Source organism: Mobula hypostoma, chromosome 10 (assembly GCF_963921235.1).
Source record: "Mobula hypostoma chromosome 10, sMobHyp1.1, whole genome shotgun sequence".
NCBI classification, from domain to species: domain Eukaryota; kingdom Metazoa; phylum Chordata; class Chondrichthyes; order Myliobatiformes; family Myliobatidae; genus Mobula; species Mobula hypostoma.
The window spans coordinates 104657858-104680986 of NC_086106.1; the positions used below are offsets into that span (position 1 = coordinate 104657858).

The window sequence follows — 23129 nt, forward strand, 5'->3', positions numbered from 1 at the left end:
CAATCCTCAGGAACTAGTCCAGAATCTAATGAGTTTTGAAAAATTATCACTAATGCATCCACTATTTCTTGGGCTACTTCCTTAAGCACTCTGAGATGCAGACCATCTGGCCCTGGGGATTTATCTGCCTTCAATCCCTTCAATTTACCTAACACCACTTCCCTACTAACATGTATTTCACTCAGTTCCTCCATCTCACTGGACCCTCTGTCCCTTACTATTTCTGGAAGATTATTTATGTCCTCCTTAGTGAAGACAGAACCAAAATAATTATTCAATTGGTCTGCCATGTCCTTGCTCCCCATAATCAATTCACCTGTTTCTGTCTGCAGGGGACCTACATTTGTCTTTATCAGTCTTTTCCTTTTTACATATCTATAAAAGCTTTTACAGTCGGTTTTTATGTTCTCTGCCAGTTTTCTCTCATAATCTTTTTTCCCCTTCCTAATTAAGCCCTTTGTCCTCCTCTGCTGAACTCTGAATTTCTCCCAGTCCTCAGGTGAGCCACTTTCTCTGGCTAATTTGTATGCTACTTCTTTGGAATTGATACTATCCCTAATTTCTCTTGTCAGCCACGGGTGCACTACCTTCCTTGATTTATTCTTTTGCCAAACTGGGATGAACAATTGTTGTAGTTCATCCATGCAACCTTTAAATGCCTGCCATTGCATATCCACCGTCAATCCTTTAAGTGTCATTTGCCAGTCTATCTTAGCTAATTCACGACTCATACCTTCAAAGTTACCCCTCTTTAAGTTCAGAACCTTTGTTTCTGAATTAACTATGTCACTCTCCATGTTAATGAAGAATTCCACCATATTATGGTCACTCTTACCCAAGGGGCCTCTCACGACAAGATTGCAAATTAACCCTTCCTCATTGCTCAAAACCCAGTCCAGAATAGCCTGCTCTCTAGTCGGTTCCTCCACATGTTGGTTCAAAAAACCATCCCGCATACATTCCAAGAAATCCTCTTCCTCAGCACCTTTACCAATTTGGTTCACCCAATCTACATGTAGATTGAAGTCACCCATTATAACTGCTGTTCCTTTATTGCACACATTTCTAATTTCCTGTTTAATACCATCTCCGACCTCACTACTACTGTTAGGTGGCCTGTACACAACTCCCACCAGCGTCTTCTGCCCCTTAGTGTTACGCAGCTCTACCCATATCGATTCCACATCTTCCCGGCTTATGTCCTTCCTTTCTATTGCGTTAATCTCTTTTTTAACCAGCAACGCCACCCCACCTCCCCTTCCTTCATGTCTATCCCTCCTGAATATTGAATATCCCTGAACGTTGAGCTCCCATCCCTGGTCACCCTGGAGCCATGTCTCTGTGATCCCAACTATATCATAATCATTAATAACAATCTGCACTTTCAATTCATCCACCTTATTACGAATGCTCCTTGCATTGACACATAAAGCCTTCAGGCGCTCTTTTACAACTCTCTTAGCCCTTTTTAATGCTTGCCCTGGATTTGTCGGCCTGTCACTTTTACTTTTCCCCTTTGTACTTTTTGCTTCTGCGCTCACTTTACACCCCTCTGTCTCTCTGCACTGGTTCCCATCCCTCTGTTGTGAACTAACCTCCTCACACCTAGCCTCTTTAATTTGATTCCCACCCCCCAACCATTCTAGTTTAAAGTCACCTCAGTAGCCCCTGCTAATCTCCCTGCCAGGATATTGGTCCCCCTAGGATTTAAGTGTAACCCGTCCTTTTTGTACAGGTCACGCCTGCACCAATAGAGGTCCCAATGATCCAAAAACTTGAATCCCTGCCCCCTGCTCCAATCCCTCAGCCACGCATTTATCCTCCACCTCATCGCATTCCTACTCTCACTGTCGCGTGGCACAGGCAGTAATCCCGAGATTACTACCTTTGCGGTCCTTTTTCTCAACTCCCTTCCTAGCTCCCTATATTCTTCTTTCAGGACCTCATCCCTTTTCCTACCTATGTCATTGGTACCTATATGTACCAGGACCTCTGGCTCTTCACCCTCCCACTTCAGGATATCTTGGACACGATCAGAAATATCCCGGACCCTGGCACCAGGGAGGCAAACTACCATCCGAGTCTCTGGACTGCGTCCACAGAATCGCCTATCTGACCCCCTTACTATCGAGTCCCCTATCACAACTGCCCTCCTCTTCCTTGCCCTACCCTTCTGAGCTACAGGGCCAGACTCTGTGCCGGAGGCAGGGCCACTGTCGCTTCCCCCGGGTAAGCTGTCCCCTCCAACAGTACTCAAACAGGAGTAACTGTTGTTAAGGGGCACAGCCACCAGGGTACTCCCCATCACCTGCCTTTTCCCCTTCCCCCTCCTAACCGTGACCCACTTGTCTGCCTCCCGTGGCCCCAGCGTGACCACCTGCCTTCCACTCCTCTCTATCACCTCCTCGCTCTCCCTGACCAGACGAAGGTCATCGAGCTGCAGCTCCAGTTCCGTAACGCGGTCCCTTAGGAGCTGCATCTCGATGCACTTGGCGCAGATGTAGACGTCCGGGAGGCTTGGAGACTCCTGGGCCTCCCACATCCGACACCGAGAACAGCAAACTGCCCTCACAGTCATAATGCCCCTCTCCTCAAATAGCAACAGAAAATGAATGTCAAACCTTCCTCGCCTTGCCCGCTTCCGCCTAAGCCCGTTGAGCCAAAGCCCTTAAGTCTTCACTCTGCTCCCGGCTCACTCCGCAGCCCGCAAACTACGCTGCCCGCTCTATGAGGCTCTGTTCCTTTTAAATCTGCCGCGCTGCACTGCCCGACGTCACACGCCTGCGCAGTCCCGCCTCTCAGAAAGCCGTTGGAGAAAAAAAAATAACGAAAATTTCAAAAATCTCTTTCTCGGCACTCCCACTCAGACTCTCAGACTCCTTCTTCGAATCAAATCCGAAGCAGGATGTCTGCCCTTTTAAATCTGCCGCGCTGCACTGCCCGACGTCACACGCCTGCGCAGTCCCGCCTCTCAGAAAGCCGTTGGAGAAAAAAAATAACGAAAATTTCAAAAATCTCTTTCTCGGCACTCCCACTCAGACTCTCAGACTCCTTCTTCGAATCAAATCCGAAGCAGGATGTCTGCCCTTTTAAATCTGCCGCGCTGCACTGCCCGACGTCACACGCCTGCGCAGTCCCGCCTCTCAGAAAGCCGTTGGAGAAAAAAAATAACGAAAATTTCAAAAATCTCTTTCTCGGCACTCCCACTCAGACTCTCAGACTCCTTCTTCGAATCCTCATGCTGGGGAGAAAGCTCTGTTCAATGCAGGTTGGCATTTCCATTTTATCTTGGATAATGGGTTACCTGACTGGCAGACCACAGTTTGTGCAGCTTCAGAGCTATGTGTCAAACATGGCTATAAGCAGCACCTGGGGCCCCAAAGGGGACTGTATTGGTTCCCTTCTTGTTTACCCTTTATACCTCAGACTTTAAATACAACACTGAGTCATGTCATCTGCAGAAATAATGACTGAACAATAGTATGTATAAAGGCAGGATGGGAGGATGAATATGGGGCCTTGGTGGAGGACTTTGTCAAATGATGCAAGGTGAATCATCTCCAGTTCAACATCAGTAAGACAAAAGAGATGGTGATGGACTTTAGGAAGACTAAGCCTGCACTGCTCCCTATTACTATTGATGGTGAGGACCCACGGGTACCTGGATGACAGACGAGTGGAGCACCTACACAGAGTTGTGTACAAGAAGAACCAGAGTCACCTCTACTTTCTAAGGAGACTGAGGTCCTTTGGAGTATACAGGTCACTCCTTCACATGTTCTACCATCTATTGTTGCCAGTACAGTCTTCTATGCCAGGGGTCTCCAACCTTTTTTGCACCACAGACCAGTTTAATATTGACAATATTCTTGCGGACCGGCTGACGGGGGGTGGGGTTCAAGTTCAACAGTGCGTGGCAGGGAATGAGGAAAGGTGCAGTTGACTCGTATTGTTTCCTCGTGGCCCGGTAGCACATGCTTTGCAGCCCGGTATGTTAATAGGCTCAATAAACTGATTAGAAAGGATGGCTCTGTTTTTGAGTCAAACTGGACACAGTGGAGGCTGTGGTAGAACAAAGGATCCTGCCAATTCTGGACAATATTTTGCACCCTCTGCATGCCACCACGGGTGAACAGAGGAACTCTTTTAGTAATAGACTAAGACAACGTTGTTGCTCCAAAGAGCACTATATGAGGTCGTTTTTACCCTTGGCCATTAATGAGTCTACCTACAGCTGAGGAAGTGATGAGCCCCCTCCTGTTAGACCGTTTGAGGTAGTCTTTTTTTTAAATTCTTTCATACTTCTCTTCTAATATTTGTATATCTGAGAACTTGTAATACAACTGTGACACTGTAATTTCCTTTGGGATCAATAAAGTATTTATCTGTCGCTGATTAACACCTGTTTGTTATCTTTGTTTGATCAAGCACCAGGCTATATACCTACAGAGTAATCAAATGGTCTGCAACTTAATATGTAACTTTCTTTAGCAAAATACAAAAAAAATCACTAACTTTTTTTGGAAAGTATTTGGAAATCTAAAATTTGTGCTTTTCTCCTACGCACTAATGCAGAAGGCACAAATAAAACATCTAAAACCAAATGTTGTACTTTTTCACGGTACTGTATATTGAGTTGCCATATGGATGGAAAGGGATAACTTCAGCTCTGCTTTAATATGCAAGACAGTTTAAAATGTTACACTATAATTTGAAATTACTGTGTTTTCTGATTGTGGAATTACATTGAGCTTGAATGTAAAAGTTGATAAATTGTATTCAGTAATGTTTCTGTGTTCTATTCAGTTCTGAATATCTTTGTAAATGTTTTTAAATAGCAGTTTATCTAATATCATACAGTAATTTTGTTATTAGAAAAAGAAATTTAATCAGTGTTGATTGAACAGGTTTATGTATGATGATTGGAATTGACCTAGGTTAATATCTATTTTTAGTAGCTGGACTTGGTACAAATTCAAATCATTTTATCCATTTAGTTAAACACATAAAAGTTGCTGGTGAACGCAGCAGGCCAGGCAACCAGCAACTTTTATGTGTTTTGCTTGTTATTCCAGCATCTGCAGATTTCCTCGTGTTTGCGTTTTCCATTTAGTTTCTGTGTTGGATTGCTAATCTCAATTGACAATTGGCTCCAATAGTTCCAGAAGAGGAGGAACAAAAATTCTTTTATTTTTGACCACTGATTACTCCAATGGCTGGTATAGCAAACATACTGTAGTAGTAGAACATGTTTCCAGTTGGAACAGCTTGATGGATTTTCCATGCCTGCCTATGATAATAGCCACATCAGTGAATAATTAAAAGCTAATATTGTTCTTAAAGCTGAAAGTTTGTAAAAAAAAATCACCATAAAAGCTCAGCTAACTAAAGCTGTTGTTTTAATAATTTACACATTAAAGAAAAGATGGCACATTTTATTGCTGAACCCATTAGTGTATTATTGATTAAATATTCATTTAACGTTTTGCTTTTCATGTGATTTTAAAAATTACTTATCAATTTCTGTATGTAAAAGTGAAATTATGTAGACGATGGACAGTGAAGAGATTTCAACAGATCCTCAAAATTGAGATTCTCGGATATTTACCAGGTCTGTTCTCTGTCTGTTTACATGTCCACACAGATTAAGCATTAAAAAAAAATGCCACCTCTTGAAAGATTTTGTTCACTCTTAATTTTTTATGAAAGGGAAACGCAGTGGCCCTGAAAATATTGCAGTTATCCAAACAGCACCAATGACCTAAAGTTTCATTATACAGCTTTCAAAGTGGAATGATTGTGTGCATTTTCCTTGGGTGCTCAGAATTCCTTCCTCGTCCCAAAGATGTGCTGGTTTTTAGGTTAATTAGCTATTGTAAATTTCCCATAACGTATGTGGCTAGTAAGTGATGTAAGTGGCTAGAGTAGTGTTAATTGGCTTGTGCAAGAGAAAAGGTTGCAGAGAAATAATTGTCAGAATGTGACTGAATTGCTCTGACAACTGGCTTGGATGTGCTGTGCCAGTAGCCACCTATGTAATAAGGAAATATAATATGAGTGTAATATTGTCATGGATCTGATCAAATTCAGGTAGTCCATAGGATAGTGCTGGGTGAATATGCTAGTAGAGATAACTGTAGTCACTACTGGAAATCCATGAAAAGGCATGTAAGAATCATGCAGGTTAAGACATATAGAATTCAAATAGTGGTAAATGCCTTCTCTTTCTTGCCTCAGCAAAGCTGCACTCTAAAGGCATTGACCTTGATGCCCCTGGAAGCATCAATGGAATTCCTGTGATTGAAGTGGATTTGGATTCATTTGAAGTTAAACCCTGGAGGAAACCAGGTAAGTTTGTTTTGCCTTTCAGTGTTCAGCACAGTTTACCTTGCAAATGCACAATAAACAGGCTTACTTATCTAGTTCCTCAGAGGCATAGCTGGCAAGAATGATTGGGCTGGGGTTTTTTCGTGTGTTTTAGCACAAGAATTCTTGATTGCAACCGTTAAAACAACTAGTTCTGTAAAACTGACATCAATTTCAGCAACTTCCCTGTTCCAGTGGAATTTCCAAAGAGGAAGTTTTCTGGAGCTTGGAAGAGTTGAGTCTAGGATCATTGGACTGCAATTTTCCTGTAGTTTATGAATGTATTTGAATATTGAGTCGTTGTGAATGTAAAGAAGTACGAATTTTGATACAGGCAAAATTACACAGTGAGAAATTAGTTACAGTGAAATTTTCCCCACAAATATAACATTAAAACATAATATATGATTTACATAATTAAATGTAAATACGTTATGTATGTATTTCATAGTACATGTATTATGAACAGTTCTGCAGCAGTTATTACCTCTCAATCATCAGGCTGTTGAACCAGAGGGGATAAGTTCACTCAACTTCACTTGAACTGTAAATATTTATTTATTGCTTGTTTATTATTATTTTTCTCTATTTTTGTGCAGTTTTTATTTTCCTTCACTTTGTTCACCCTGTTGGGTACGGTCCTTCGTGGATTCAGTTGCATTTCTTGTATTTACTGTGTATGCCCACAAGAAAATGAACCTCGGGGTAAATTTGCTTAGAACTTTGAACTTCTCATTCATGGGCAGCATCGCCAGGGGATTATTCCTTTCTCTGAGGAAACGTTACTGCATATCTCTGTCAAAGAAGCTAGAATAACAAAGACAGGCACTGGTTCAGGTTTGAGTGTCCTGGGCAAGAACGAGTGCAGACAATGTGGGGCAAATGATGGCATCCTGTGTTGTCTATAATTTATATGGATGGATGTCAGAATAGAAGGGCAAGGTTAATAAAAATAAGTATTCCACTTGGAAAGTTGGAGGGAAAATTTACTGTTGGATTAATTGGCCCTTAAGCAATGTGTACCTATTTTCTTTCCATGTTTTTTTTCCTTAGGAGCTGACCTTTCAGATTATTTTAATTATGGCTTCAATGAAGAAACATGGAAAGCCTATTGTGAGAAACAACGAAGACTTCAGTTAGGACTTGATCCTGTCGTTGCATCTGGTTCAGAGAACAAAATATTGGTACAGAAAAGTTTTGTTGTTTAACAACTAAAACAGATAATGATTAAGTTGTAACTGTCATAGAATATAGAAATCTTAAAAATACTTTGGATGGAGTAAATTCAAACTAAAATAAAAATTGCTTGAGTATTCCTTTTGCATTGAAAGGTAATGAGTCCAGGTTTTTTGTTTTGGATTGGTTAATTACAAGAAACCAGGAACCTTGAGGAAGTCTCCTTGTCAGAAATTGATGTATTGAATAAAATGTGTCAGTTCAATGGTCCGCATTTGGTATTTGAGGATAATGTATAGAGCACACTCCATGGGCCCCAGATTTTCTTCCTGGCATTTACAGTAGCATGTGAGCAAAGAAAGAACTCATTTTTTTTACACTTGATTTGGTACTCAAAATGTCGAAGCACTTCATGGTTTAATGGTTTATATGGTGTTATCGCATGGGTAAGTGTGGATGTATGTTTAGGGAAATGGTTAATGTTTTAATAAATAAGCTTTTGGTAGGCATAGGTATGAAAAATATTGCCTTGAGTGCATACTATCATATAATCCTTTCATCCATGGATTTCACTGATAGGGCTTTGTTAAAACTTTGCATATCTGCTTTAAGGTATTATTTAAGACACTTTCTTTTTACCTAGTTTCAGCAAGGGAGAGTGGGCAATGTGGAGAAGGATGTAGAAAACAACTTGCCAAAAATGGAATTGAAGACTGATTTCACATCTCCACCTGGAGGAAGGATGAAAGCAGGCCCACCACCCAATAGGTAAGATGCACAGCTACTAAAGTCACCCAGTGTTTCAGTTGGAATGTTAAATAAGTCTTAAAGTTCTGTACAGCAGGTGGAGGTGAAGAGAAATTATTGTCATATGCTTAATGGATATGTGCTGTTAGGTGATTAATAGAGGAATGTAAATTCAGAATATATTTAACATTGATAATGCTTCAGTCAGAGATTACAAATTGTGAATGAAGAAAATCTAAAATGTAAAATTCAACCCTGAGCTATTCAGATTAGGAAAATCCCAACTCCAAAATCAGTCCATGATCTGCATTAATCTGACCAGTCTCAACCAGCTGTAACAGTCATGTAACATAATTAGCATTCAGGTTTACAGTGCAGTGATGTAACAACCTGAAAACGATGCGTGAGAAATTCTTCTTTCACTACTTGTTTCTTTATAATGACCTAAAATGGAAATGGGTGTACACCAAATCTTTAATTTTTATACAATATACTGAAATGCATATTCATCACCCTTCAGAAATTTAATCTTTAGTCATTTAATCTCTAAAATTTAGTGATATCTAGCATGAATAAATAGAATATTTTTACAGCCAGTGAAATCAATGGCATTGTATTAACCTGATGCATAATCATGGGTAGTGGGTTTACTGAGGACCTTTAAGTAGCCATAGGTATTACACTGTTTTTACTGGGCTTAATATAATCTTATCTGAACTGTTATTTGGAGTTAACCTTTAGTGACTGGACAAAGCCAACATTATCTGCATGTAAATCTCCTTACTCACCTTCACTTCTAAGAACTCGAAAATGTAATGTAATTTTTCAGGACTAAACTCTTTATGCATCTGTGTGCATATCCTATCCATTGCAGTGAAGTAATGCTGAACCCTCAGCATAAAAGATTGAGCGAGCTAGGGCTTTTCTCTTTGGAGCAAAGGAAGATGAGAGGCAACTTGATAAGGGTGTATAAGATTATAAGAAGCATAGATAGAGTGGACAGTCAGCACCTTTTTTCCCCCGGGCAGCAGTGGCTAATATCAGAGGACATTCTTTTGAGGTGAGCGAAGGGAAGTTTAGGGGGGATATGAGAGGTAGATTTTTTTTTATACGGAGAGTGATAAGTGCCTGGAATGCATTTCTGTGGGTGGTGGTAGAGTTGGACGCACTAGGGACGTTAGGACACTTTTATGTGGATGAAGGATTATGGGCTATGTAGGAGCGAAGAGTTACGTTGATTGTGGAGTAAGTTAAAAGGTCAACACAACATTGTGGGCTGAAGGGCTGGTACAGTGTTGTGCTTTTCTATGCTCTAAATTAGTAATATATGAAAACTAAAGTTTTCCCTTTTATTTCCTAATTATCTTGAAATATCACAAATGTTTTCATTCTCCCCACCCTTCCCATTAATTAATTTTTGCAACAGCACAGGACCATTTAACATTTGCATGCATGAGATGTGGCTTGTGGAATTGTTTATATATAGGCAACCCCTATGTTATGGTAACAGAAATCTGTCCTTACAGAATTTACAAATATGAAAACATTTAAATAAATAACTTACTCTTTCAGCTTGTGTTTCATGTTATGGAAAGTTGTGATATGGGTTTTTTTTAGGAACACAATCCCCATTACGCAGGGACCATTTGTATTTACAGTATATATGACATTGTTGGAAAATCTGATTTAACCAGATATTTTTAAATGATACTAATTCTCAGAATTTTTATTTGACCCAACTTTTTGGAACTATCAGATTTAATGTAAAAATTAAGTGTTTCCTCCAGAAAACTTGCGGGCACGATTGATGTTATTGGTGGATACACGGGTTCCATCAGGAGAGTAGAAGGAAGGCGGCGGGACAAGCATGGAGGAGATGAGAGTACAATTCAGGTAAAGTAATTTCTTCATGATATTAATGACAAATAAAACTAGATTTTTTTTTGTTAAAAGCAAGTGTGTCTCATTATAAGGATACATTGCTGTTAAATGTTATGGACACAACATATTTCAGCTTCAGTGCTTTGTATGGAGGTGCTTCATTGTGAATAGTGTAATTTTGATATGCTTGTAAGCTGTTCGGTGCCTTGGTACAATATTGCAGCAAGATCATAATTTCAACAGAAGAGATGAGAAGGTGTTTAGAGTGGGTGTTAATCTTGGTTTGGGTCAGTATTAAATGGAAGTGTTATATGAGAATGTAACACTATATACAAAATGTGTGAATGGTTTTGTCAGACTTGTCATTTTCCTAATCAAAAATTAAATCAAGGTTCCTTCAGCTTGTTCAGGTAGATGGAAAAGATTCCGTGATGCTATTTAAAGAAGAAAGTTTCCCCAGCGTCATAGCCAATGTTTATCCTACAGTTGGATCATAAATATTAGCTAGTCATTTGACTTGTTGTTTCTGGAATCTTCCGACTTGACTATTGTAATGGCACAGAAGCAGATGTGAACAATGGCAAATAATGCATAGACATATCCATTTCTTGTTCGTAGATTCTATCAGTAGGATGCTTTTAGACCCTATTATCAGTTTAGCGAAGAATTAATTGAGGTGGTTTCTGGAGTGCCATTCTTTAGCAGAAAGTTTTAAAAATGGTTTAAAATGCATAATATATACTACTGGATAATCAGAAAACTTTTTCCCTGATTCAGAAAGTCATTGAAATCATTTGTATTGCTTTCATAATCTTTGCTGAAATCAAATTAAAATGGTACTTTGTGCCATTATAACTTGTATAATTAGTAATGATGTCCTTTGAGAAAGATCTTCCTACCGTAACTGAGTAGCAATATATTTAGCAAATAGAATTGGCATCCACTGATCAAGGTAGGTTAAGGAATTGGGCAAAGAAATGGCAAATGCAGTACAATAAACTCATGCACCTGGGCTATGGAAATCAGCAGTGAGATTGTTTTAAACTGCAAAAGGGCCTAATGGAAGAGAATCCTCCAGATTGGTAAAGAGCTCAGTGAACTTATTCCAGAATAAATCAGAGCCAGTGAAAGCTAGCACAATTTCAGTATATATAAAACAACAAAACTCCTGACAATCTGGGGGCAAGGGGTGGGCAAAGACACAGGATATTTTTTATAGCGCACTTGTCACTGCCGAATTAAAACACTTGATTCTGATTTTATCTTAGACAGGGTACTGAATATAAGTTGATAAAGAAAATTTGGCATTTGAAAAGCAAAAATGGCCCTTCCAGTGGTTACAAAAAATGTTAAGTGTTTTAAGTACATGTATATACAATGCAGTAAATTCTGATCAAATTCTGAGATGGAACGGTAATTAGAAATTTAGCACCTTTACATATTGCCTGCTAGAAGTTCAGGCATTTATTTAAATCGGGAAGCAATCGTATCTGTAATGATGTTTGTGAAACCAGTAGAATTAGGGTAGGAAATCTGCATGCAAACATTAAATGGTGGAAACACACAGCAAGTCAGGCAACAACTGTGAAAGGGAAAATAAACATTTCAGGGTCTTTAAATTGAAACATAAACTCTGCTTCTCTTCCCCATAATGCTGATTGACTTGCTGTGATTTTCATTCAGATTTCTAATACCTGCAGTCGTTCGGCTTAGTCTAGCCTTTTGACTTCAGACCCGTACTTGTGCTTATTTACCAAGTACCTTGTTAAATAACCCAGGAGAGTATTCAGTTCAAGGGAAAATTAAAGATTAGCTTGCTGTTGTATAAAACAATATATTTTCATTTGCGAGAACAGGTTCTTGGAGACCATGGAAACAAAAGACCACCATTTCCAGCGCCTACAGGCCCTCCTCCTCCAATGCCTGGACCACCCCCTCATTTCTTACACCCACCTCCTCCTGTCACAAGTGGACCGCCACCCATGCACCCACCAGGTAAGAGCTGTTAGGTATAGATATTTCTAATTTCATATTACCAAATAAGGGTTCAATAAGAAAAGAATATCAGTTAAGGATAAATACTGGAATTTCTGTTGACGGAAACAGATTTTAAAGCACAGCTCCCAGAAAATTAACTCTGCCAGAGCTAACCTGTAAATTCACTATTTGCAGTTTGGCATGTTATTTATCATCTGCTCTAATGTAACTTTTTATTTGAGTTTTGAGCACCTTGATTTACCACCTCCATATCTAAGGGGAATTTAGTCAAACATTTTAACTTGCTTCTAATCTCATGATTTTCCCTTAAATACTTCAGTTATTGTTATTTCCAGGGAGAGACTGAATTTAGTTTTTTCTAAATTTACTTGCTACACTGCACAATTTAAAATAATTAGGTTGAGGAGTCTTGATCTGTTAAGGCATAGAATCAGAATTAAGCCATTTGGCCCATCGAGACTATTCTGCCATTCTATCATGGCTGATTTATTATCCCTCTCGTCCCATTCTCCTGCCTTTTCTTAATGCATTGGAGCAGAATTTATTTATAACCTTACTGAACAGATGAATAGAGAAGAGTGATTAGGATGAAAGTTACTTTGCCCACCTGGATCTGTAGATAAAGATGTTATTTGCTGTTTTAGTAGGCATCGTAAATCAGAAAGGATGCTAATTTGGTCCCTGGTCTGTAAAGAGAGTTAGCAGTATAATAATTTATTTTTGAATTCCCTAAATCAGGAGGTGATTTTGAAATGTATATACCTATGTAAAATGGGTGGGGGGAGGAACTGAGTGTAGGTATATTGTCGCAGACACGAGGATATCTGCAGATGCTGGAAATTCAAGCAACACACACAAAAAATGCTGGTGGAATGCAGCAGGCCAGGCAGCATCTATAGGAAGAGGTACAGTCAACGTTTCCAGCTGGGACCCTTCACCAGGACGGGGTTCCCGACGAAGGGTTCCGGCCCGAAACGTCAACTGTACCTCCTCCTATAGATGCTGCCTGGCCTGTTGCGTTCCACCAGCATTTCTTGTGTGTGTTGTAGGTATATTGTCTTCATGTTGAATAATTTGCTAACACTGACCTGAGCTTACTAGGAGTTCCGCAGCCATGAATTATCCCAACAGGGGAAGATGCACTTGAATTTAATTGGGTAGGTAATTAGCGTCCTAATTGCAACAACATTGTTTGTAAGAGGAGAAGAAAACCTGTAGACCTACATATCATTTCATGTATCCAACAGATTACAAATGCCAGTCAGTTGGCCTCTTATTTGCATCGAGCAAGCAAAATGGCCAATTTTCAGTCCTCTTCCACAAGTTCCTTGTCCTTGAACTATAGATCAAATTAACTAAATTGTTGTTTGTAGGATGCTTTTGTAAATGATAAACACCTGGAAACTTTCTCTATTTGTTTATTTTGTGAGGTTTTGAACTCAATTAATGGGTATCTCCTTTGAATCCTGAGTAAGAGGCCCCTTAGTAAAGGAAAATTATATTTTTGGCATTTATTTTGGCATTTAACTTTATACACTGTATAAAGTTATCAGTGTTGCCATCTGACTAGCAAAAGAGTTTAAGATAAAATCTGCATTATCTTTTGTTTGGGTGTATCATTAGCTTGCACAGTTTCAGTGTGTAACACTTCTTGCACTGCTACTGAAACATCTCTTGGATGCAGTAGAATTTATATTCATCTTGTTAAAATGTGCTTTTGGTTTTAGGGAGCGCACTCAACCAAATGGTTATTAGTCGAATTAATGTGTCAATAGTCTGGTGTTATTTATTGTAACTAGATGCCTTTTACTGTAACTTAGCAACATTATTATTAAGTTTAAAAATATTTTTATTTCCTGTCTTGGGATGGTTCAGAAGGAACCTCTCTTCCAGGTAATTGGAGAACATTTTATCAATTAAAATGAATGTTACGAGTCAGCATATTCTTTTACGCACTTGGTTTGTTTTAAGACAGTGAAACTTCTTGTGTTTACAGGAATGCCGCCACCTGGGTCTCTACCAGGTAATCCTGCATTCAATTTACATATACAACTGTGAGAAATGCAATTGGTTATCTCAAAACATTGCAATCAGAGGCTGATAATTCTGCTGCAATTAGCAATGTAACTTCCTTTTCCCACTGAGTTCCATTCTGGAGTTGATTTTACAAATGTTAGGAACAATATTAGTGAGATGATCTCACAGTTGGTGCAGAGGGTTAAAAGGATAATTAGTACTTTCATACAGGGTCACCTTTAACTTTCTGACCAAGGAGAACTCTTCTAACTGAAGATTTTTTATAACTTAAAACGAACACAATTCTATATGAGCCCATCTGAACCCACATGTGTAAAATTCAAATTTCTTGACTTGAACATGTTGTGCATGGATAGTACAGATGCACTTGCCTCTTGCAACATTTCCTCAAATACTCCTGATAAGTTAACTGTTTATTGCAATACACAAGGACAGTGTGTGGGTCTTGTTTGTAAAGAAACTGAGTAGCTAGTTTTAAGACCTGCTGCCAGGGCCGAAACATTGGACTCCTGACACATTTTTGCAAAATGTTGAAAAATAATGTCTATGTTTGTCTCTTTAATGTGATATGTTGAAGGCACTTCAAAGCCCTCATTGATGCCCAAGCTGACACTTACTAACTCAGCACTGATCTGGGATTAGGGTTTGTCACTTTCCAATCTGCACTGCTTTGCCAGTTGCAAGATAGATGTTGAAACAATTGGGGAAAAGCGTACAATTATTCATGTCATTTCTGCACTTGACAGTGACTAGTTGGATCAGAGGAAAAAATGTAATATACCAAACAGCTCTTGCTAAAGAGTTAAAATCTAACGTGTAAACTCTCCCAGACAACAAACTTTGTAGTTTTAATGAACCATAGTTTGTTTGGCTGTGTAAAATAAACTTGCTTTTTTTGTGCAGGGTTATTTCCACCACCAATTGTGCCCCCTCCAGCTTTACTGTTGCCAACTGTAGAAGGGTAAGCTAAAATATGTTATCGCAAGTCTCTGATTATCTGTCAGAGATAAAATGCACAGTGTACTGAAAGAAAGATTTTGCATTCTTGTCACATTTAAGGTAATTTCTCAACCACTATACAGTCAATATCATATTAGCTTTCAGAATAGGCATGTAATAAATAAATTTAAATATGTGTTTAAGGGCGCTATTTTGTTAAAACAGAACAATTCTGTAAAAAGTTTGGATAATAGTCTGATTGGTCCATGCATTGGTGAGCCCCACTTCAAAGAAATGTATTCTTTTTAGAGTTACTCCATTTTACTTGCTAATTATAAAATATTAATTGCTGCTTTCTCCTAATAGACTCTCTTCATCCAAGGAAGAGTCCCCCTTAGTTTGTAAATTAGGCTCACAAGATCTAGGGATGTAGACACACTAATCATAAAAGATAGTCAATAGGCACAAAGAAAATTCACATCTAAAATGTAAGTTAAAGGATGCAATTACCGAGAAAGGCTAATCAGTCGAATCCTTTGATTGGAGAAATTAAGCAGATGTTTTCAAGATTTTTTCTCTCATTCTGAGTTCCAACCATGCTGGGGTGAGAGTGATCAGTGAGAGAGGTATACTTAACATTACTGATCCAATTTTGAGACTAGGATTCTGGTGGAAAATCAGTGGGCTTGCATATTAACTGTTCCATATTTTCACCACCTTCTGTCAATATTAAGTTTTTCTCCTCTCACCTTTGCCTCCAACTCCTACCCTGCCTCAGATTTACTTGGTCCATTTCCAATACCTCCCTCCCCTTTCTCAATCTATGTGTCTCTATCTCTGGAGACAGCTTATTTACTGATGTCTATTACAAATGCATGGATTCTCATGGCTACCTGGAATATACCTCCTCCCACCCTGTTATTTGTAAAAATTCCATCCTCTTCTCAATTCCATTGTCTCCACCACATCTACTGTCAGGATGAACAAAGGAAATGTCTTCCTCCTTCAAAGAAAGGGGCTTCCCTTCCTCCTGCCACCCTACCAGGGATAGGGTTCCTCTTGTCCTCATCTACCACCCCACCAGTCTCCACGTACATCACATAATTCTTTGGAACTCCTGCCATCTTCGATGGGATCCCACCACCAAGCACACCTTCTCCCCCCAACCCCTCCACTTTCTACTGTCTGCAGGGATGGCTCCTTATGCAACTCCCTTGTCCCTTCCTACTGATCTCCCTGCTGCCACTTATCCTTGCAAGCGGAACAAGTGCTACACCTGCCTCACTACTATTCAGGGCCTTAAACAGTCCTTCCAGATGAGGCACCACTTCACCTGTGAGTCTGTTGGGGTCATTTACTGTGTCTGGTGCTCCTGTATATCAGTGAGACTTGACGTAGATTGTGCCCACTTTGCCGAGTACACTCTGTTCACCCAGAAAAAGCGGGATCTCCCAGTGGCCACCCACTCCAGTTCTGATGTGTCTATCTATGGCCTCCTCTACTTTTGTGATGAGGCCACGTTAAGGTTGGAGGAACAACATCTTGTATTCCATCTGGATAGCCTCCAACCTGATGGCATGAATATCGATTTCTCAATCTTCCAGTAATGCGCCCCCCCTGCCCCTCCAACCATTGCCCATCCCCTTTTCCCTCTCTCACTTTATCTCCTTGCTCACCCATCACCTCCCTCTGGTGCTCCTCCTCCCTTTTCTTTCTTCCATGGCCTTCTGTCCTCTTCTATCAGATTCCCCCTTCTCCAGCCCTGTATCTCTTTCACCAATCAACTTCCCAGTTCTTTACTTCATCCCTCCCACTTCAGGTTTCACCAATCACCTTGTGATTCTCTCTCCCCTCCCCCACCTTTTAAATCTATTCCTCAGCTTTTTATCCCTCCAGTCCAGCCGAAGGGTCTCGGCCTGAAACATCGACTGTACTCTTTTCCATAGATGCTGCCTGGCCTGCTGAGTTCCTCCAGCATTTTGTGTGTGTTGCTTGGATTTCCAGCATCTGTAGATTTTCTCTTGTTTGTCATTAAATCTATGGTTACTAGTTTTGGACTCCCCTACTTTGAGGAAGAAAAACTGGCTAGTCACCTTATCTTCAATTATATAAATGTTTGTAAGGTCACCCCGCAGCCTCCTGCACACCAAGGACAAGTCCTAGCTTATTCCAGCCTCTTCTTGTAACTCAGACTCTCCGGTCTTAGTATCCTCATACTTCATTTTTTCACCATCTCCAGTTTAGGAGGGTGATCCAAATATTGTCTTACAAACATCTTGTACCACTTAACTCAATTTCCCAACTTTGTTACTTAATATCCTGACCAGTGAAGCGAGAATGTCAAACAACTTCTTCACTACCCTGTCTTCCTTTCGAGGAACTCTTCTTTGGGTCTCTTTGTTCTACAGAAAGATTTACTAGGAGATCTGCAAAAAAACATTTGTTTTCTAGAGATGATGTCTCAGGCTTAAAGTTAGGACTCAGATGAATTTCGTTTCTACTTAACTGAATGAAGAGGGTTCAAATTGGTTTGTAGATGTGATCGGGACAAGAAATTGGAAATGTGATCATCAACACTCGTAATTCACACTTAAACAATCTTTTCACCAACTGGTGACAGTACTTTTTGACTGGAATCACTGTCCGCCATATTGTCAACTGTAAATCTAGGGTTTAAAAACTAATTCAGATTGTGTGAAATTTAAGAAAAATAAACTTTTAATTTCAAAATGAAATTGAAACCAGTTGGTGTTGCACAAGAGAAAATTAAACTGTTAATTTGAATTTAAGGGTTCTGTAAAACTCAAGTTCCCTATAGAAGTTTACTAAATTTGTTGAATAGAATTACCTCCTTTCAGACATATCTTTGTATTGCATGATGCGCTGTTGGTAGGTTAACTTCACTTGTGTTTCCATTGATGTTGTAATTTGCAAGATATAATGGTAATAAATTGACATTGTGTGAATATTATTTCTGATCCCTAATGTGTTTAACTTCCTGCTCTTCCAGTGCTCCACCTCCAGGCTATGACACCAGGCCACCCCCTCTATTTCCCTATAATCCTACAGGTGATTGTTATTCAATTTCACTGGATATATCCTTATCTAATATTCAAGATGTGTATTCAGTATATGTTAAAGTTGTATATTTTAGTTAGTACTTCCAATAACATTTTCCTGAAGTGCAGAATCTTTATTAAAAACGCTAATTTTGGTTTTGGTCATTCAGTTCCTCTCTCTCTTATTACATACCCCCCACCCAACTACTGTCATATTGAAGTTCTGTACTCCTTGGGTATCTTGTGTAAGTAGCCATTGTAACCTTTTGCTTGCCTGTACAATTGAGATTTCTTACTTAAATGTTTTTCAATTTATTGTTCATACTTAATTTTTTAAAATTTATTTTTCTTAACCATTTATTATGTCTATTATTCACTAATTCACTTACTGAAAAGATGATTGTTGGTGACTTTCTTTCTCAATTGATTTGATTTTTGCTATTAATTGTCCACTCTGTTTTCCTAAAATTTATTTTCCAGAATCTGGACTAATTGGTTACCCAACAGTATCCACAGCCCAAACACCCTGGATTAATACACTTGATAAAACAACCAATAGCCCCTGGGAGTACAAAGGCCCACGACGAGAACGAGACCGCGAACGAGAAACTGATCGAGACAGAAATCGTGAACGAGACCGAGGCCCGACCCCAACAACAACTGAATATAAGTAAATATTATTCTTTCTTTGCTTGTAAGATGTTGACATCAGTGACATTGTCATTATTTTGTTGTCCATGCCTCATTGCTCCTGAGGGGAAGAAGCAGTTTTGGGAGAACCACGTTGATAGTTCAGGCATTGGATAGGGGCCAGACCAGTTAGAATGGTACATTTACTTCCTTGAAGCGCAGTAATAAATTTGATAGGGTTTAGTAATTAATCAGCAATTTCATGGTTACTGTCATTGAAACACGCTTTCTGTAAATTCCCAGTTTGATTCCTTGAAATTAAAACTCTCAGCTGCTGAAAGGAGAGATGGGTAAGTGCCAGAATTGAGAACAAAAATGTTAGTTGACTACATAAGCTGTTTAGAAAGGGTGAGAGCAGTCCATTTGGGAGTAAGCGGATAAAGCAGAGGCTACAACAATGAATAGTAAATCAGGATGAGATTAAAGTGATTTGATCAGGATTTAAGTTACGGCTGCATGTGGTGACAATGCTATTCCAAGACACAGTGGGTGTGATTATTCAAAATAACATACAAAATGTTGGCGGAACTCAGCAAGTCAGGCAGCATCGATGGAAAGGAATAAACAGCCGAGTCCTGATGAAGGGTCCTGGCCTGAACTGTCAACTGTTTATTCCTTTCCATAGATGCTGCCTGACTTGCTGAGTTCCTCCAGCATTTTGTGTGGGTTACTCTGGATTTCCAGCATCTGCAGAATCTCATGTGTTTACAAATTATTCAAAATATTATTTAAAAATTCTTTGGGCTGTTGTCTTGTTCTTTCAGCTTTTAACTTGGGGTAAGAAATGAAGTATAATGAGACAATTATTAGAGTTGTCTTTTCACTCTTATATTTCTCAAAAGAAATTTTCCCTTTAAGTTTACTTTTGGCATGAGGATAGGTGATGGGATCATGTCATGTGGATGAATTTCTTCCCTCTTTGCTATGACTGCTGGTGAGAAACTTTCAACTCTCCTTGCAAGCCAATAGTTAATGTGCTGTGCCTCTGAAACAAGTAATATTACAAGTGATGCTGATAATATCTTAGAAATAGCTTTAGATTATTATTCTTAATTAATAATCTGAAAATTATATTCAGCCATTATTTTGCTTTCATTTGTTCTGATGTTTTAGAATCATCAAAGGACTCATACAGTATAGAAAAGGATCCTCCAGATTAATATTTCATGTAAGATGTAAAGTACCTGCCTGCTAAATCCATTTACCATCACTCATGCCACAGCCTTCATTACCATGTTGATTCATTGCTTAGCTAGATACTTAATGTTGTAAGAGTACCTGCTCCACCAACCATTCATTGTATTCCAAATTCCAGTTGCATTCTTAGTTAAAAAAATCTTCCTCAGTTGGTTGGATATTCAGAGTCACAGAGCACTACAGCACAGAAACAGGCTATTCAACACATCTAGTCCCATTGACCCACACCTGGACCATAGCCCTTCGTACCTCTGCCATCTGTGTACTTCTCCAAATTTATCTTAAATGTTTAAAGTGAAACATTTCACCACTTCTGCTGGCAGCTGGTACCACTCTCTCACCAGCTTCTGAGTGAAGATGTTCCTCCTCAGGTCCCCAAGTCCCAGCAACATCCCTGTAAGTTTTCTCTGTACGCTTTCATTCTTATATGTAGCTATCTTCTCAGTAGATAGCTGACCCAGCACACAGTACTCCAAATTTGGCCTCACCAACTGCAAATTCAACTTCATAACATCACCTGTACTCAGTACTATGATTTATGAAGGCCGCCGTGCCTAAAGCTCTCTTTACAACCCTGTCTATCTGTGACATCAAGAAGTGATGGCTCAATATTTCCAGTTGCTTTTGTTCTACCGCACTACTCAGTATCCCGTCGTTCACTGTGCGTCCTACCCAGGTTTGTCCTTGCAAAGTGCAACACCTCACACTTGTCTGCATTAAATTCTGTATGCCATTTTTCCAGCTGGTGTAGGAGCATTAGCTGTACACAGCTACTAGGAATTTGTACCAGTTAATCAGAAATGTGTAATATTGTCTATCCTCAATTATTTTTCTGTTTTTGCAGCAGAGAAAGGAACTATGACAGAGAGTATCATCGGAGCAGAGATCGCAGTAGAGACAGAGAAGAACGCCACAGGGAACGGAGGCACAAAGACAAAGATGATTCCAAGCACAAGTCATCAAGGCGGTGTGTACTTCTTCAGAAGTTCTGCTTACGTAAATTTTGTACATTGATACTTAATCTTAGCCAAAGTATATAGGTCAGTTTTAGTGATATGGTCAAGCAGAGGTCCAGTTGGACACTTAATGATTACTTCAAGGGATTGCATAATCATGATTCGAAAATTACAATTAAGAAATTACCCATTTTGATTCCTGGGGTGGAATGTTGTCTGAGGATTCACTTGGGTTTTAGAAGAGTAAGTGGTGATCTCATTGAAGCATACGAACTTCCAATGCTGCTGGACAAGGTAGACAGATAATATTTCTACTGCCTGAAGTGTCTTGAACTATAGTTCAAGTCTCAAATGAGATCAATTATTCAGGATTGATGAGAAATTTCTTCACACAGAGAATAATTAAAACTGTACAAAAAAACACCTTTGCTCTTTAAAATTGAGCCATCCTGCTTGAGAGGCTTTGCTCCCTGTAAGTTTGACAAACTTGTCCCGACCATGTGGTTTTCAACAGATGATGTGATCTAAAGCCTCATTTTCTGACCAACAGCACCAACCCCAAACTTCGTCCATGTTTTGTCCGGCTAGCACCAGATGAATAAACAGATAAGGTTAATGCAGGAAGGTGGTTCAGGGAAAAGAGCAAGTGAGCACAGAATACGAACATGGACCCCATGGTCTTCTGACTCTTTCATATGTAGATTTTGTTTAAGGATAGACCAGGAAAACAAAGCAGTGGATCTTTTGATAAAAGGGAGAGATGTAATTAAAGTAATAAAGGAAAATTCAGTTACTAACATTAAAATCAAAAGCAAATAGAATCTGTTGAAGGCAACGACATGGAGGTTTTCACCCACGTTAAAACAGGCATTGCACCATAAATGTTCCTTTTGACTATGAAGCTCTAAAGAATGAAATGTCTAATAGAATGCAGAAACACTTCTAGACTTTTGAAGAAAGAAAAGTTAAATAGTTACCTGCTGGCTGCTTTAATATACCTAGCCTCAGCGTGAGTCATTCCAATTTTTTTTTGCCAAGACTGGACTTATCAAATTATTTTCTCAAAAGTAACTCTTCTTGCTCAGTGTGTAAAGGCAGCAACTAGACTAGCAAGCATTAAACCACAAGAAAATACTAAGGTTAGTTGAAGAATATGCTGCAATGACCTTGCTTCAAATTCCCAGAATTACTGGCACTGATTTTCAGAGAAAAACACTTACTTTTTTCTTCAGTGACTTCTATTGAGAAAATTATGCTGGATCCATTAAAGATGTGAACATGAACAATGGTAGCTTGCATTGAGTAGAGGCCAGTCACCAATTTATTTTCTCATCTCTAGGTGTCTGCATAGGCGACCACAATATTTAACCCAGATAATATTTGTCCTCAGCTTTACTGATTTCAGCATAACTTTCTCAGTAGAAGTCACTGGGGACAAAGTAAGCCTTTAACATATTTTAAGATGTTCATAACTGTAGTAAGATTCCAGTAGCCTTGGGAAAAGTATAAACATTGATAGAAGAACCACAAATCCTGAACAAGTAATTAGATCCACTGGTACAACAATTCATCTGCATACAGCAGCTGATTCTGCACTTGATCTCAGGACTACAAAGTGATACTTACTGGTGATTATTTAATTTCACAGCAAGCAGCATGAGAACGAGGAGGGAGAAAGTCACAGACGTCACAAACACAAGAAGAATAAACGAAGCAAGGAAGACAAAGAGGCTGCGGATGAAGGTTCTACAGCACCTGAGGCAGAGTCAAAGGAATAACTCGTTTGCTGAACTGGTCCCTGCATCAGGTCATATTCATTACGCTGGTTCTGTGAATACCACCGTGGGGAAGAATCAACTCCATGAACTCTAATGCCTAATAGTTCAATGTGAAGCCTGATCCCACCTTTCTATGTACTTAGACTTTGATTTTTTTTTTGTAAAGTGTGCTTGTAAAACAAACATTAAAAGTTTTTTTCTAAATAGTTTGATTATCATGTAATTTAGGATGTCAAATTCAAGCAGACAGATCTAGTTTTCTAGAAAATTACATCTCCATCATTCAAATTTATTGCAAGTACTAA

At 39.2% G+C, this 23129-nt stretch overlaps 1 protein-coding gene across 4 annotated transcripts in view; it reads left to right on the forward strand.

Annotated features, from left to right (window-relative positions):
- The window catches only part of LOC134353083 (pre-mRNA 3'-end-processing factor FIP1-like), a 60143-nt gene extending 37142 nt beyond the window's left edge, over positions 1-23001 (forward strand). Inside the window, exons 6-16 of one of the 4 annotated variants that reach the window (XM_063060968.1) lie at positions 6238-6348; positions 7420-7550; positions 8186-8310; positions 10065-10182; positions 12027-12165; positions 14165-14191; positions 15109-15166; positions 18155-18213; positions 18684-18873; positions 20938-21057; positions 22695-23001. In XM_063060968.1, coding sequence (XP_062917038.1) covers positions 6238-6348; positions 7420-7550; positions 8186-8310; positions 10065-10182; positions 12027-12165; positions 14165-14191; positions 15109-15166; positions 18155-18213; positions 18684-18873; positions 20938-21057; positions 22695-22824 — 1208 coding nt within the window. In that variant the 3' untranslated portion in view covers positions 22825-23001. Of the gene's footprint in view, positions 1-6237; positions 6349-7419; positions 7551-8185; positions 8311-10064; positions 10183-12026; positions 12166-14164; positions 14192-15108; positions 15167-18154; positions 18214-18683; positions 18874-20934; positions 21058-22694 lie in introns of all 4 variants that reach the window. The other 3 variants (XM_063060967.1, XM_063060969.1, XM_063060970.1) reach the window with 3 other exon arrangements.
- Positions 23002-23129: the final 128 nt, after the last annotated feature.